Source organism: Anarhichas minor, unplaced genomic scaffold (assembly GCF_050575085.1).
Source record: "Anarhichas minor isolate MPS153535 unplaced genomic scaffold, ASM5057508v1 ptg000074l, whole genome shotgun sequence".
Lineage (NCBI taxonomy): Eukaryota > Metazoa > Chordata > Actinopteri > Perciformes > Anarhichadidae > Anarhichas > Anarhichas minor.
In genome coordinates, this window is record NW_027466520.1 from 4,602,321 (window position 1) to 4,616,267 (window position 13,947).

At 43.9% G+C, this 13,947-nt stretch overlaps 2 protein-coding genes across 4 annotated transcripts in view; one reads left to right on the forward strand and one right to left on the reverse strand.

Annotated features, from left to right (window-relative positions):
* asap1b (ArfGAP with SH3 domain, ankyrin repeat and PH domain 1b) overlaps positions 1 to 11,014 on the forward strand; it is a 47,828-nt gene extending 36,814 nt beyond the window's left edge. Inside the window, exons 16-29 of one of the 3 annotated variants that reach the window (XM_076080205.1) lie at positions 215 to 306; positions 392 to 578; positions 1,763 to 1,848; positions 2,874 to 2,989; positions 3,084 to 3,151; positions 3,691 to 3,798; positions 4,169 to 4,397; positions 5,783 to 5,851; positions 6,468 to 6,629; positions 7,821 to 7,899; positions 8,035 to 8,099; positions 8,179 to 8,726; positions 9,383 to 9,505; positions 9,636 to 11,014. In XM_076080205.1, the coding sequence (XP_075936320.1) occupies positions 215 to 306; positions 392 to 578; positions 1,763 to 1,848; positions 2,874 to 2,989; positions 3,084 to 3,151; positions 3,691 to 3,798; positions 4,169 to 4,397; positions 5,783 to 5,851; positions 6,468 to 6,629; positions 7,821 to 7,899; positions 8,035 to 8,099; positions 8,179 to 8,726; positions 9,383 to 9,505; positions 9,636 to 9,710 (2,007 nt within the window). In that variant the 3' untranslated portion in view covers positions 9,711 to 11,014. The remainder of the gene's footprint in view (positions 1 to 214; positions 307 to 391; positions 579 to 1,762; positions 1,849 to 2,873; positions 2,990 to 3,083; positions 3,152 to 3,690; positions 3,799 to 4,168; positions 4,398 to 5,782; positions 5,852 to 6,467; positions 6,630 to 7,820; positions 7,900 to 8,034; positions 8,100 to 8,178; positions 8,727 to 9,382; positions 9,506 to 9,635) is intronic. The other 2 variants (XM_076080203.1, XM_076080204.1) reach the window with 2 other exon arrangements.
* Positions 11,015 to 11,397: 383 nt separating this feature from the next.
* On the reverse strand, positions 11,398 to 13,720 carry eef1a1l3 (eukaryotic translation elongation factor 1 alpha 1, like 3). The gene is made up of 7 exons (XM_076080206.1): positions 13,402 to 13,720; positions 13,133 to 13,312; positions 12,760 to 13,056; positions 12,539 to 12,689; positions 12,113 to 12,369; positions 11,796 to 12,030; positions 11,398 to 11,706 (listed from the first exon to the last, which is right to left on the reverse strand). Exons 1-7 carry the CDS (start codon positions 13,543 to 13,545, stop codon positions 11,600 to 11,602), a joined length of 1,371 nt encoding a protein of 456 aa, XP_075936321.1. The 5' UTR covers positions 13,546 to 13,720; the 3' UTR covers positions 11,398 to 11,599.
* Between the last annotated feature and the right edge of the window lie 227 nt (positions 13,721 to 13,947).

The window sequence follows — 13,947 nt, forward strand, 5'->3', positions numbered from 1 at the left end:
GAGGCAGCAGTCCACGCCCTTTTCTGTTTTCATCTCCAGTGAAATATTAGAAGTAATGAAATAGTAGTGGAAATGCTGCAGAGAGCAGAATTTGATCCCTAAAGCTGCAGAGATGCATAATCCCAGAACCGACGTGCTCCTCCGTCTCTGAGATCATACAAATGCTGTTCTACTGTTGTGATCTAATGCAGACTTTCTCTTCTTTCTCCACCAGCTGGCCAAGAATGTAGGCAACAGTAGTTTCAATGAGATCATGGAGGGAAACCTCTCTTCCCCTTCACCAAAGCCCACTCCATCCAGTGACATGTAAGTACTCTCTGAGCAAAAAACGCTGCCCGGAAACTAGATGTGCTGCATATCCAAACGGCTGAATTCCTCTTCTCCACCACAGGACTGTGAGGAAGGAGTTCATCTACGCTAAGTATGTGGACCACAAGTATGCGAGGAAGACGTGCACGTCTGCGTCAGCTAAAATGATCGAGCTGTTTGAGGCGGTTGAGTCCAGGGATCTGCTGTCCCTCATCCAGGTCTATGCAGAGGGGGTTGAACTTATGGATCCGCTCCCAGAGGTTGGATCGGTAAGTCCTCAATCAAATATCACCCATATCAAAACAACATAGGTACTCACTTACCTCTAGTGGTATCTGGTCTCGTGATATTTGGTTGCTCATTTGACTAAGATGCATATCCAGTGACAGTTTAGTTTAGCATGTTACCTGGAATCTTAGCATGTCAACGTCCTCATACACGGTTACATGTATATTTGAATCCCACACCATCATATTAGACTACAAACCCCAGAAATGTCTCTCTCCGGCCTCTGCTCATGTTGCTGCAGTGGTTCATCCTCACGTGACGTTCACTGCCAGCAGGACAACCAACGCTGACACATTTCTACCAGTTGGTCAAGTATTTGGCCGGTAGAAATGGGTGTAACGGTTGGAAAATTTACAGTCATCCAGATAAGTTCACCAGCAGGTGGTGATATCCAGCAACCTCCATTTTTATTTCGAGCTCACATTCGCTCAGATGACATCTGCGGCGGCACAATTCATGTCTCTGTTGTTGTTTTTCTCCGTGATTCAGCCTCTTTGTTTCGTCGCCTTTTTTTGCACTGCTGCTTCAGGCATGAATGAAAGTTAAATAACAAGCGGTGGATGGTGGAGATGCTGTGCCGTAAACAACGCGGGTGATCAGACTTAGTCTGACATAAATGGGTCACGGTTCTATAACACAGACATGGTAGTTCTCTAATGAAAAATTAAGTGTACTTTGCAGCAGCGGAATAAGAGAGGATATCGTGCGTTGACAGAGGGAGCTGCTGCTGTCTGCGCTATGAAGTCTGACTCACCGATATCTGATCCGCTGTTGTTGGTACATCTGAATGGCTGCCGACAGCACAGCGTCATCCCACTCCTCTCTGCGCGACTACATACAGCCCTTACTCTACCCTATATATGCCAAAATAATATACAGCACATACACTCCTATATGTTTAGTCTTTCATCGCCATCTTCAATGCTGCATCTAAAGAAAATACATTTAATTTTAATTTACATTGACGGGTGAAATTATTGCAAGATACTCGCATAAATGTGCAAATCTCAGCTTCGTGCCTGCTGAAAATAATATTTTAGGAGCCATTTTGTTTACTGCAGCTTGTTTAAATGCTGAAAGAGACTCAGAGAGGGAGAGAATACAGAATGGATGCTGCCCAAGATTGTCTCACCGTGTCTTTGCTGTGTTTGATGGCCCCCTGCAGGAATCCGGAGAGACAGCACTGCACTACTCTGTACGGACTGCTGACCAGACCTCCCTGCACTTAGTGGACTTCCTTGTGCAGAACAGGTACATTTTTAACTACCTAATGGGATTTTTTTGGGAAGTTAAACAGCATACAAAATATCTTTAAACACATCAGCGGTTTAGAGATAAGTGATGTGGTAAACAACAGTTTTGTGCAAACGCGTAGCATCAAATGTGATCCGTCTGTCTGCGGTGAGTCTTTCTTCTTCTCTGCTTCAGTCTGTAATAAACGCAGTGGAAGTGCAGAGGAAAGCTCAGCTCAGCTCAGATTCCCACAAGGCAAACAGAAATGGGTCAAGCACTTGTTCCCTGCCTTAATGTATTCCTCTCTTTTCGATTGTTTACCCACCGCTGCTCCAACTGCACACACGAGAAGTGGAACCCTCTTATTAATTAATAGCTGTGCTGGTACGGTGTCATGCTCGGCCCTCATTATTTAAGATAATTCTCTCGCCCTTTCTGAGAGCTACAAGAGATGTAAAAGGGATTATTTACCTGCTGTAGCATGAAGTTGGTTTTGCACGGCTTTTTACAATTACATCATGTCGGTCTTGTGTTGTTTATTTTTTTATGACTGATTTAATTTGCTCACATTAGGATCCTCATTAGCACAAACATTGTCTATTCGTCCTGCAGTCCACACATCCAGTCAAACACACTTATACAAACTTCAATTATTTATCTTCAGACAAATAAAATAGTGATTTTTAATAAACAGAAATCCTTGTATTAATGACCTTAAATTATATATTTAACCATCCTGTGCTTTCACACATTTAATTCCAAGTAAATGGGGTATTAAATACCCCATTTACAACATTTGATTTCTTAGACCTTTTTTAATATTTTACACACACACAGTTTAATTATGCTTCCTGAAATGTTTGGAGATACTGTTTTAACAAACAGCACTCTATACAGTGAAAACTAATTCCAGTTTTCTCTCACGCTAAATCACTAAACCCTGCAAAATAACACATTGACCTGAAGCTGCAAGACTGTGGAAAACACCCTGATGCTTGTAACCTGTGTCCTGACTCTGTGTGTGCGTGTGTGTTTTCTCCCAGCGGTAACCTGGATAAGCAGACGGAGTGGGGGAACACGGCCCTTCATTACTGCAGCATGTACGAGAAGCCCGAATGCCTCAAGTTGCTCCTGAGGGGCAAGCCGGCGACTGATATCAGTGAGTCACCTCTCCTCTCGTTAATGTCATCCGTGCGCACGTATCCAGACTCCTAACTGTTGCTCGTCCCTCCTCCCCCCCCTCCTCCCTTCAGCCAATCAGAATGGAGAGACTGCGCTGGATGTTGCCAGGCGACTGAGGAACACTCAGTGTGAGGAGGCAGTAAGTACAAGACCGCCCAGCTGGTGGTTTTTTGGACATCACAGTGGATTTGAATGCTCTCAAGAAAAACACTGAATCGCAAAAAAATACGGAGAAATGAAACAAAAGGTTGCAGAGAATCGATGGCGGTTGATCAAACATGTTCATAGGCAGATTATTCGGAACACTAGATGGCAGTCAAAGGTCTGGCTGCAGCCTCGAGCAACAGGGACAGTAGAGTGGAAGTAATTGTTGATGTATGTTCATTATTAACGCTAGTATGACTGCAGATACAAAAAGCTGTTTTATATGCAGTGTACAATGTCTAATAAATATATTAGCAAATGTAAGACATTAGTGATACTGTCTCCTTGTTAATTAATCCTACCCAGAGAAGACTGAACCCTATTATACATTTTTCACAGTTTATTCCGTGTCTGTTTATAGATTTTTATATTGGCGGGCAATTTAATGTCACTCCTTTTATCTTGTTGCTGTTTTCCATTTGATTGATAACGGTTTAGATGTGTGTAACTGATGATGGTCTGTGTGTGTGTTAGCTGGTGCAGGCTGCAGAGGGGAAGTTCAACCCCCACATCCATGTGGAGTACGAGTGGAGCCTCAGACTGGAGGAGATGGACGAGAGCGACGACGACCTCGACGATAAGGTTCGAACAGAGCGTCGCATTCAGTTGGATGAGCTGGAATTCAATCAGGTTTTCATCGCGCCGCCGTACCGGCCTGTTGAATCTAATAATAAAAGCGGCTTTTCGAGTCAGTCTGGAGTAGTGTTGCTCTACAGCTCAGTGGTTTGACTCTATAACTAAGATTTGGTGATTTACTTGTCAAACGTCATCTAAACATTGAGGTTAGAAATAACTTTGTTTGAAATTTGAGTCGTTTTATCTACTCAAATGGTTATATTTCAACGGTCCTAACTACATGCCAGACATCTACAGATATTTTGGCCTGCAATTCAGCCAATCTGCACTTCCGTGCATGTCGGCTCCGTCTCAGCTGCCTCATGTCCCTCTGCAGCCCAGTCCCATCAAGAAGGACCGGAGCCCGAGGCCTCAGAGCTTCTGCCACTCCTCCAGCCTCTCCCCCCACGACAAGCTCTCCCTGCCGGGCTTCATCAGCCAGCGGGACAAACAGCAGCGTCTGTCCTACAGCGCCTTCACCAACCAGATGTACAGCGCCTCCACCGACCTCACCTCCTCCCCCGTGGCCGACGGGCCGCCGCTGCCACCTAGGAACCAGGGGAAAGGTCAGACCGGCCTGCTCCAAGTGCATTTGAAACCATATTCTGACGACATTTACGGTTTTATCAGTGTTTAGTTTACATCCTGTAATGCAAATGCTGTCTGACTACTGTAGAGGGAAGATAGTGTTTGAAACTGTACTTTGTTATGTCTGTTAATGTTTGATTATATTCAGGACAGGATAAGGTGCAGATGAGTGCTTCCTAATCACTTTTTCAGTTTGTCAGTCCACACACACACACACATATACAAACCCTCCCTGCAGTGGAATGCAATTTGTCAACACGCGAATCGGAGGGCGGGATACAGGTGTCAGTAAGATTGCTTACACAGTAAACCTTCAGGAAAACATAGCTGCAGGGGAGGGAAGGCTGGCGATGGTTAGCCTGTGAGAGTGAAGCTAAATGCAAACTTCATCATTATCCTTCGCCACAGTATACACACGGTGCACTGTGGGCGTGCTATCAGAATTAAAGATAACACTTCTTCTGTGGACACCAGCACTCACAGCTTAGTACATCACAGGGTGAGAACATTCTAAAGCTTACACTGCAAAACATCCATCTCAACAAGTCATTTTTAAATCCATTATTGAGTTTTTAAATCTTATTTTTCTTAAAAATTGTGAAATCTCACCTGTTTCCAGTTGTTTCAATTGAACCCTTAGTTCATGTTGCTCCGCCTGTCGAGCATTCTGTTCTCAGTTCATGATGACAACGCGGCAGATTAACCATCGACCGTTTGCTTTCACACAGACGTGAACAGATAAAAGTTGGCTCCTCATTTCGAGCTGGCAGATTTTTATCGAGCTAATTAACACCGACTCTTTCTCCAGCTGTTCATCTTTTTTAGCTGAGTCGCTTTAAAATGAGAACCCTGTTAAATGGTCTTAGATATGCTCATGATAGCTTACATACTTGACAAAATGCTAAAAGACTGAGGCTAAAGCTGCGTCTCTCCGGATAGAAAGTCAGCATCCTAATCATTTGAGGAGCCGCGTAGAAGACATAAAGAAACCATCACCTCCTTAAAAACAGCACTGGAAACAAGTGAAGTTTGATTTATTTAAAAATAAGATGAAAAGCCAGAATAAGAGGCTAAATGACATCTAGAATAGCATGCTAACTCTTCAGATGCAGCGCTCTCTCTCTCTCTCTCTCTCTCTCAGCGGGTGCTGAAGAGCTCGGCCCCCGGGGGCCGACTTCGCGCCATTTTTCCTCTTTTTAATTTTCCTTCTTTGCTTGCCACTGATAAGATTTCATCTTGTTATTTTACAGTGTGTGTGGGAGCAGCTCTCTCTTCTTTTTAAGACTGACATACTGTAGATTCTCTCCCACACTCCTCATCTCGCTCTCTTTTCTTTCTCTTTTTTGTTTCTCTATTCTTTCAGCTCCACACTTGGCATTCCTCGGCTCTCATTCGCACTACGCCACACTGGCTGGCACCCGACCATACATCAGTGAATATCCTGGTTTTATGTTCTCCCCCTTACTCGGCTGTGTGCCCCCATACAGTATATACAGTACCTGTCCCTCAGTTGTTTCCTCCTTTACAGCTCAGATTCACAGGGTGGTGGTGGTTTATTTAAGTAGAACAATGGGACCGTGTAGGCCAGCTGATTCTCCAGTTGATTATTTCTCGCCTACATGGGGTTTTTTGGAATCATGTCCCACCATCCTTGAGCTGTAAACCCTCAACCACAGCTGATTCCTCTCTGGCTGAGCTCTCTATTGGCTGATTTCGCCCTACTTTTCTCTATATTAGGGAACAATTAGTGCTTTGGGGTCCCGTTAAACACAAACAGGCGTGTTCATGAACAAATTCACAGAGTAGAGACACCAACAAATGTGCTCGCAGCCCAAATGTGTCCCTTTTCATTATTTCGTATTCCAGTCCAGACCTTTCTGTTGTATATTTGTTCAGACAGTATGTTGTTCTACTTGCTCCTCCTCTCCTCTCCATGCTTCATTGTCCTCTCCCTTACTTTCTCTGGGGGTTTTTTGGGGGGTCTAACGGAATGACTTTTTTTAGGGGGGGCCGCATCACCTCATGTGTTTTATGTATCGCTCCTCCAGCTCCTCCCCCATCTGGCCCTCCCTCTACACTCACACCGGGAGGCAGCTCCACCCTGTCCAAGAAGAGACCTCCGCCCCCACCTCCTGGACACAAACGCACCCTGTCTGACCCACCCAGCCCGCTCTCTCACAGTCCACACAGTAAAGGGGGCTTGACTGGGGGTGAGACGCAAGCACACGTCAGAACAGTAGAGCTGCTTTCACTCCAGCCTGAAAGCGCCGATGCTATCATCGTCCAAAATTGCAGGGTTATTTTAAAAAGTCCTGCACTGAAATTAAAATTAAAACTGGGTGCAGAAAAAGCTCCTAAGAGGACCTTGAGTTAAGACTTATTTTATCAAATGTTCCCACGATTAAGAGGGAATTATTAAATGTTTTTAGATTTCTTGAGGGTTTTTAATTTAAAGCCGAGCAGACCAGTGGAGGCCTTTTTATTTCTCTTTGTGCAGTTCAAAGGTATGTTCAATGGTAGTCTGACTCATTAGGTGGATATGTGTCGGGCTCCACCTAACATTTATTTACTAATCTGGTATTTTGACTAATCATTCGGTCTGAAGTCCAATGTGACTATTTTTAGACCTTTTTAAGGAAATTATTCAGTTTACTATCGCATAACATAAAAGAAAACAGCAAATGAATAATGCAGTTAAGGCTTTTTTCTGTCCTTTACTGCGAAGCTGTGAAAAGTATTAAACCCTCAGCTTGTCATATGTGCTGGATGGTTGGTCCGTGTGAGGGTTAAAAATAACCTGCATTGACATTACAGCACCGTATCCAATACATTTGAGTTTAACTACCTTGAATGGTGGACATCTGACTGAAAAATGTTATACTTTGCTACTTTTAAGAGACAATTTTAATCATTAAACATCCACAAGTTACGCTGGGTTCACCAGTAAACATACTTCCAAACGGCACAAAGAGACATCCGTGAGTCTGACTCATGTCACAGAGACAAAAGCATCGTTTTGTTTGACTCTGGTTGATCTACACATGATCTTGTAACCACCACAAAAGAAGACACCTCAGTCATCTTACCTGCAATCTTGTGTTCTTTATGTGTATTTTGACTGTTATTCCACTTTTATCATTTGTCCTCTGTGGTGTTTTGTGCATTCTGTGTCAGCCGTACAGTAACACACGATCACTAATTATCATGATGACACTTTATTGCACAACCACTAATTATCAGGGGCTCATAGAAAGCTCAGCCAGGTGACGCCTCCCTCATTATTTTTTTTAACCATCACAGCATGCTTAAGTTATTTCCACATTTAGATTTAATGAATCTCTTGGTGAGTGCTCTGTTATGGTGTTGAGCGAACTGTGTCATCATCAATGTCGATGTTTTAGGGAGCGACTCCACCCCTCCTCCTGTCAGCAAGATGTCTCCTGTTTCTAACAAGTTTGAAGGAATTCCTCAGCAGCAAAGGTACAACATTTTAAGCTTAATTGGCTTGAAATGTATTGCTTTATTTGCTATGATAAAATATATTCCAGCTGATGATGCAAGCATCTTCTTGGATTCTGTTTTTCCATTTAACTTCATTTGAAAATCTTTTCCCAGCACTACTTCAAGCAACACAAAGTCTACACTTGGTCCACGGGTTCTTCCCAAACTACCTCAGAAAGGTACAGTCTTGGTCCAGTTTTCATGTTGATGCCAGCTGTTGAATTGAAGAATGTATTAAGTGTATGCTGCTCTCTCCAGTGGCATTGCGGAAGATTGACACCATACACCACCCGTCTATGGATAAGCCCAGCCTCCCTCCAGAGGTCTTCCAGAAGTCCCCGCCGGCGACTGACACCCCGCAGAAGGCTCCTCTGGCGGACAGGCCTCAGCCGGGAGACCTGCCCCCCAAACCGCAGCTGTCTGAACTTCCTCCTAAACCTGGAGAACTTCCACCGAAGCCGCAGCTCTCAGACCTCCCTCCTAAGCCTCAGCTGGGCGACCTCCCGCCGAAACCCCAGCTCAAAGACCTGCCTCCCAAGCCGCATCTCGCCGACATCCCCCCCAAACCCGGAACAGCCGAGTCCACTCCCAGGCCGCCTCCCGGTGAGACGGTGCAAAGGCCTCAAACGCAGCCTCCGCCTCCACCTCAAGCTCAGCCTCAACCGCAACCTCAGCCTCAAGACTCACCGTCACCTAATCAGCAGGCCACTATAGGGACCCCCACCCAACAAGCTGCAGAAGACACCAATGGGACCCCAGCGGGGACTGCGGAGACACCAGTGCCCCTGCCGAGGAAGATCAACACGGTATGAACATGCTTACCTTTTACTTTTATTCTTTACATAAACCGACATTATTGATTTAAGATTCCTTTTGTTTTTTTTAAAAGAATCGTGACCCAGGTACTGAACAGGACAAATAAACGAACTCTAATGGAGACCCTGATTCTAAATGACAATTTTGTGTTTGATAAATCCTAAATAACTGACCAATTAATCAGTCTATCGTCTATAAATGTAATACATGTGATGCATTATGCCATTTAAGGGCTCTTCTCCTACTGCTGACCGTGTGGTATCCGTGTTGCATATTCAGTTGTTTTTAGATTATATTTCTCCATTTTCTGATTCAAAATACACTAGAAACAGTTACCCGGTGAAAGAAACTTAACTACAGTGGTCCAAGAGGATGCAATATTACCACATATGCATGAATATGACAGTAAATAAAATGTCAAACTGACCCTCCATTTTGAATTTTTCAAGAGTATCTGAACCCGGTGGTCACAGAGAGAACACACTTAAGGATTTATGTGATTTAGATGTATTTTGTTGCTTTTTCTGCCAGGTCTCTTTTTTAATATTAATATTCCTGGACACCTTTTGGTGACTAAGCTAACTGAGAGTCAACAGAGACACGTTTGTTTTATCTGTGGTAACAGTTTTGTTATGTAAATGTCCAGGGGAAGAGCAAAACCCGTCGGGTGAAGACAATCTACGACTGCCAGGCTGACAATGATGACGAACTGACTTTTGCTGAAGGAGAGGTGATAATAGTTACAGGAGAAGAGGACCAGGAGTGGTGGGTGAGTCCAGCTTCAGTACTACGCTCTTGTTTGCAGCACTTGTTCTTCTTTGAACCATCTGAAGGGAACAAAAAAGAAACACTGAATGCCCCTCTACTCTCTTTCTAACACGTTCTCTTTACACTTCCAGATCGGGCACATTGAAGGAGAGCCGGACAGAAAAGGGGTGTTCCCCATGTCTTTTGTGCACATCCTGAGTGACTGACAGTCGGAGAGACTTGCACTACGCCTCTCCCTAAATTGGGAGGCCCTGTAAATAGCTATCATAACACCTCTTGTCACACGACAAGTGTCCTAAAAGAAGAAGAAAAAAAAACGCAACGAATAAGAAACCCGAGAAGGCTCATCTAGCCGTGGATGCCTCATCCATGCTGTACAAAGAATGTGTGTATTCTTCCTTTACCAGTATTATCTTAACCCTATAGCACGGCTGTGACGAAGCCACTCTCAAAACCCTAGCACTTACCTAAAGTCTATGTTTATGCTGTTACTGTGTATATATGTATGTAAATATATATATTTGTGTGTGTGAGTGTACATACATGTTTTATTGTACAAAACATGTACGATTGCTCTCTCTCTCTCTCTCTCTCTACCGGTCCGATTAAGCGTCAGGGCGGTAGACTTTGAATTTTATCTGTATTGATTTTACTGGCCCTCAAGTAATTGTCAGCTTATATTTCTGGGGGAAAAAAGGACAAATAAGAATTGGAATGTGAAATAGGTCATGTCACTATTTGTCTCTTGCTTCCCTGTTTACCACCATAGTTGACCTAGGAGGCTTGAGTCTCCCACTGATCCCCCCCCCGATAAAAACATTAAATGTACTCCTTGTTCTTGCTTGCTTTGTGTGTACACGTATTATGGTTGTTTTACAGTATAGAAACCTGCTGCTACTGTGTGGTGGAATATCAAAGCCTGTGGTTCACTGTAGGTCACTGATTTACTCCTTGTTACACTGTTCACTGTATGTATGCAGCTGTTTGTGAACTCGACGCCATCGCCACAGTCCTTTGACCTTTTCTGTGCATGGTGTAACAATGACTGGAATTGAGTGGAGTGCTGCGTTCAATGACGCTCACCTCAGGGTTTGAAGAGCCACTATTAAGCAGGACGACGTAAAATAAATAGTTATCCTGTTGAAGCCACTATTAACGACAAGTACAGGAAACTCGAGGACGTCTCAGCAATAAATATTTTCTGGAAGGCTAGAATTTTCACATTAACCTTCGTTCACAATTCAGTGTCTTGTAAAAAAAAAAAAAAAAAACCTCATGAGCTTGACATTTTTTTATTTTTAAGTCATGTAATATCATTCCATGTTACTGGATCCTGTACATTTCCAGGTTTGCCTGTGAACCAGAGATGTCTTTTAGAAGAATGGTGGACTTTGTAAAAGGCTTGAGAGCCGATGTATTTTCACCCAGTCCTCACTGACTTGCAGTCCCTCCCCCCCCCTCCATGTTAAAACCCCATCGTATCATTAAAAGTGCTGTACCTAAAATCTGAGCCTGCCCTCTTGCTTCATCCCTTTGACTTCTCCTTGTAAGTCAACTCGTATTAAGAGTAAGGTGCACTTTTAAAGCAGCTTATACAAGTTAAAAGCTGTAGATATTTAGGAAGATGTGCCGATTAGCATGCCGAGGAGAAGAAGAATATTTCTCATGTGGTAACAGTCCAAGCAGTGGTGATATGTCATACAATTTAAAGGTACTTTATGCATCAATTGCCATCTTTGAGCTAAACTAAGTGGCTTCATATTTACCAAACAGGCATGATCTTGTATTTCCTGTAAGAGGGACAAAGCTTACTCTAGTTTTAATAAACAATAAACTTTACACACCTTGCAGTGTTACAGTTTAAGAACATTCAAGACAAAGTTTAGATAAAGTTCAAATAATTCTTTATTTGTTATCTCAACAAATTACAACCAAAGTTTACCATCCAGTTCTACACAGTCTTTTGGATTTATCAACACAGGAAAAATCACTTAACATAAATACTTTGTGTCACAACACAAAAATAGCATTTCACCAAATAAAACTATTCACAAAGCAGCCATACCAGGATTTACTGGTAAAAAAACTAAACTATTTACACACTTGACTTCTTTTGGGCAGGTTTTGACCCTTTGTCCTTCTGCACAGACTTGATGATGCCTACAGCGACTGTCTGCTTCAGGTCTCTTGCTGCGAACCGGCCTGAGGAGCACAACAAAAATGAACTGTTAAACACGGCACAAGTCAGATTTCTTGTGCTTGAAGATATTAGACTTGGATGGATGTTGTACCTAAGGGAGGGTATGTGAAGAAGCTCTCCACACACATGGGCTTGATGGGAACCAGTGTGACCGTAGCAGCGTCTCCAGACATCAGGGCCTGCGGATGGTCCTCCAGTTTGTTACCGGTGCGCCGGTCGATCTTCTCCTTCAGCTCAGCGAAGCGACAGGTCACATGGGCGGTGTGGCAGTCCAGGACAGGAGAGTAGCCGGCTTTGACCTTCCCTGGATGGTTCAGGATTATCACCTAAAGACAAAAAAGCAAACTCCCATCAGCACAGAGGGGAAGCTACACATTTCAGGTTAAATTTTCACTCAATTGAACCAACCTGAGCTTCAAAGCTGATGACGTCTGATGGAGGGTCCTGCTGGGCGTTGCCGGCTACATCCCCACGCCGCAGGTTCTTCACGGCCACGTTCTTAATGTTGAAGCCAACATTGTGTCCTGGCAGAGCCGTCTCCAGCCCCTGGTGGTGCATCTCGATGGACTTTACCTCAGCAGTGATCTTGGCCGGGGAGAACATCAGGGTCATGCCGGGTTTGAGGACACCACATTCAATCTTACCCACTGGCACGGTCCCTACTCCTGAAAGGACGAAGAACATTTTCAAGTTAACTCTTTAAAATTACTTTAAAATTTTTATTTTATCAGTTGACAAGTGTTGCTTTCCTTCCCCCACTCTAATCCCTCTGCTGCACCTGTACCTAGGGCCATTTAAAGATGATTAAACGGAACCTTGAGTAGGATTTCTAACCTCCAATCTTGTAGACATCCTGCAGAGGTAATCTTAGGGGCTTGCTGGTGGTGCGCACTGGTGGCTGAATAGAGTCCAGGACTTCTAGTAGAGTTCTCCCACTTGCGTTCCCTTCTCTTCGTCTGGATTTCCAGCCTTGGAACCAGGGCATCTGTAGAGAAAGACGTTATTTTAGTTCAAAAGGTTCGCATGTACTCAGACATTTTTTAACCCATCTTTACCCTCTGAGTTGCAGTGATCATGTTCTCTCCAGTCCAGCCAGATATTGGAACGAAGGGCACAGTCGCGGCCTCGTAGCCGATCTTCTTGAGGAAGCCGGTCACACCTCGAACCACCTCGTCAAAGCGTTTCTGGCTGTAAGGGGGTTCAGTCAGATCCATCTTGTTCACACAGACTATGATCTGCTTGACCCCCAGAGTGTAAGCCAGCAAGGCGTGCTCTCTGGTCTGACCGCTCCTTGACACACCGGCCTCATACTCTCCTTTAGCTGCAGAGACCACCAGGAGGGCAACATCAGCCTGAAAGGACAATGATGTAGGTGAAAATAAAATACATGCAAGGATACATAAAGCGCTGAAATTCTATGCTGCTTACCTGTGACGTCCCGGTTATCATGTTTTTGATGAAGTCCCGGTGGCCAGGAGCATCAATGATGGTCATAGTGTATTTTTGAGTGTTAAATTTCAGCAGAGATATATCAATGGTGATTCCTCGCTCACGCTCAGCTTTCAGTTTGTCCAACACCCAGGCAAACTTGAAGGAACTCTTCCCCATCTGTGAAAGAATATAAAACAAGTCTCACAACAGGTGTTGAAACATTTTGTGTAGCATTTTACAGCAGGGTGTTTCCCCCTCTTCCTCACCTGTGCTGCAGCCTTCTCAAACTTCTCCAGTTTTCTCTGATCGATGCCACCACATTTGTAGACGAGGTGGCCGGTGGTGGTCGACTTGCCGCTGTCGACATGACCGATAACCACCATGTTAATGTGAGTCTTCTCCTTCACCATGGCTGAATCCAAGTTTGCCGAACAAACAAAGTAACTGCAGTTTTCTGAGATGAACTAAATGCTTCCACGCTTTCAACTTCTTCTGTTTAATGATTCTGACCAGTGCCAGTGGCTTTATATGCTCCACGTGGCCACACAGACACGTGATTGAAGGCAGGTGTGCTGCTTAATTAAGCTTAATTAGTGGCCGATGCCTGTTTGGTAAAAACTGAATATTTGACACTGTTAAATATTAAAGTAACCTGAACACCAAAGTAATTAAATGCTGTAAAATAATTCCTCACAGATGTTATGTTTTGTGAACAGCAGCGAGAATGATATAAATTTAATCTTTAATCAATGTGCAGCAACAGGCAGTTACAGTCAGTTGATCCAACACACCTGGTTGTAATTTGAGATCAT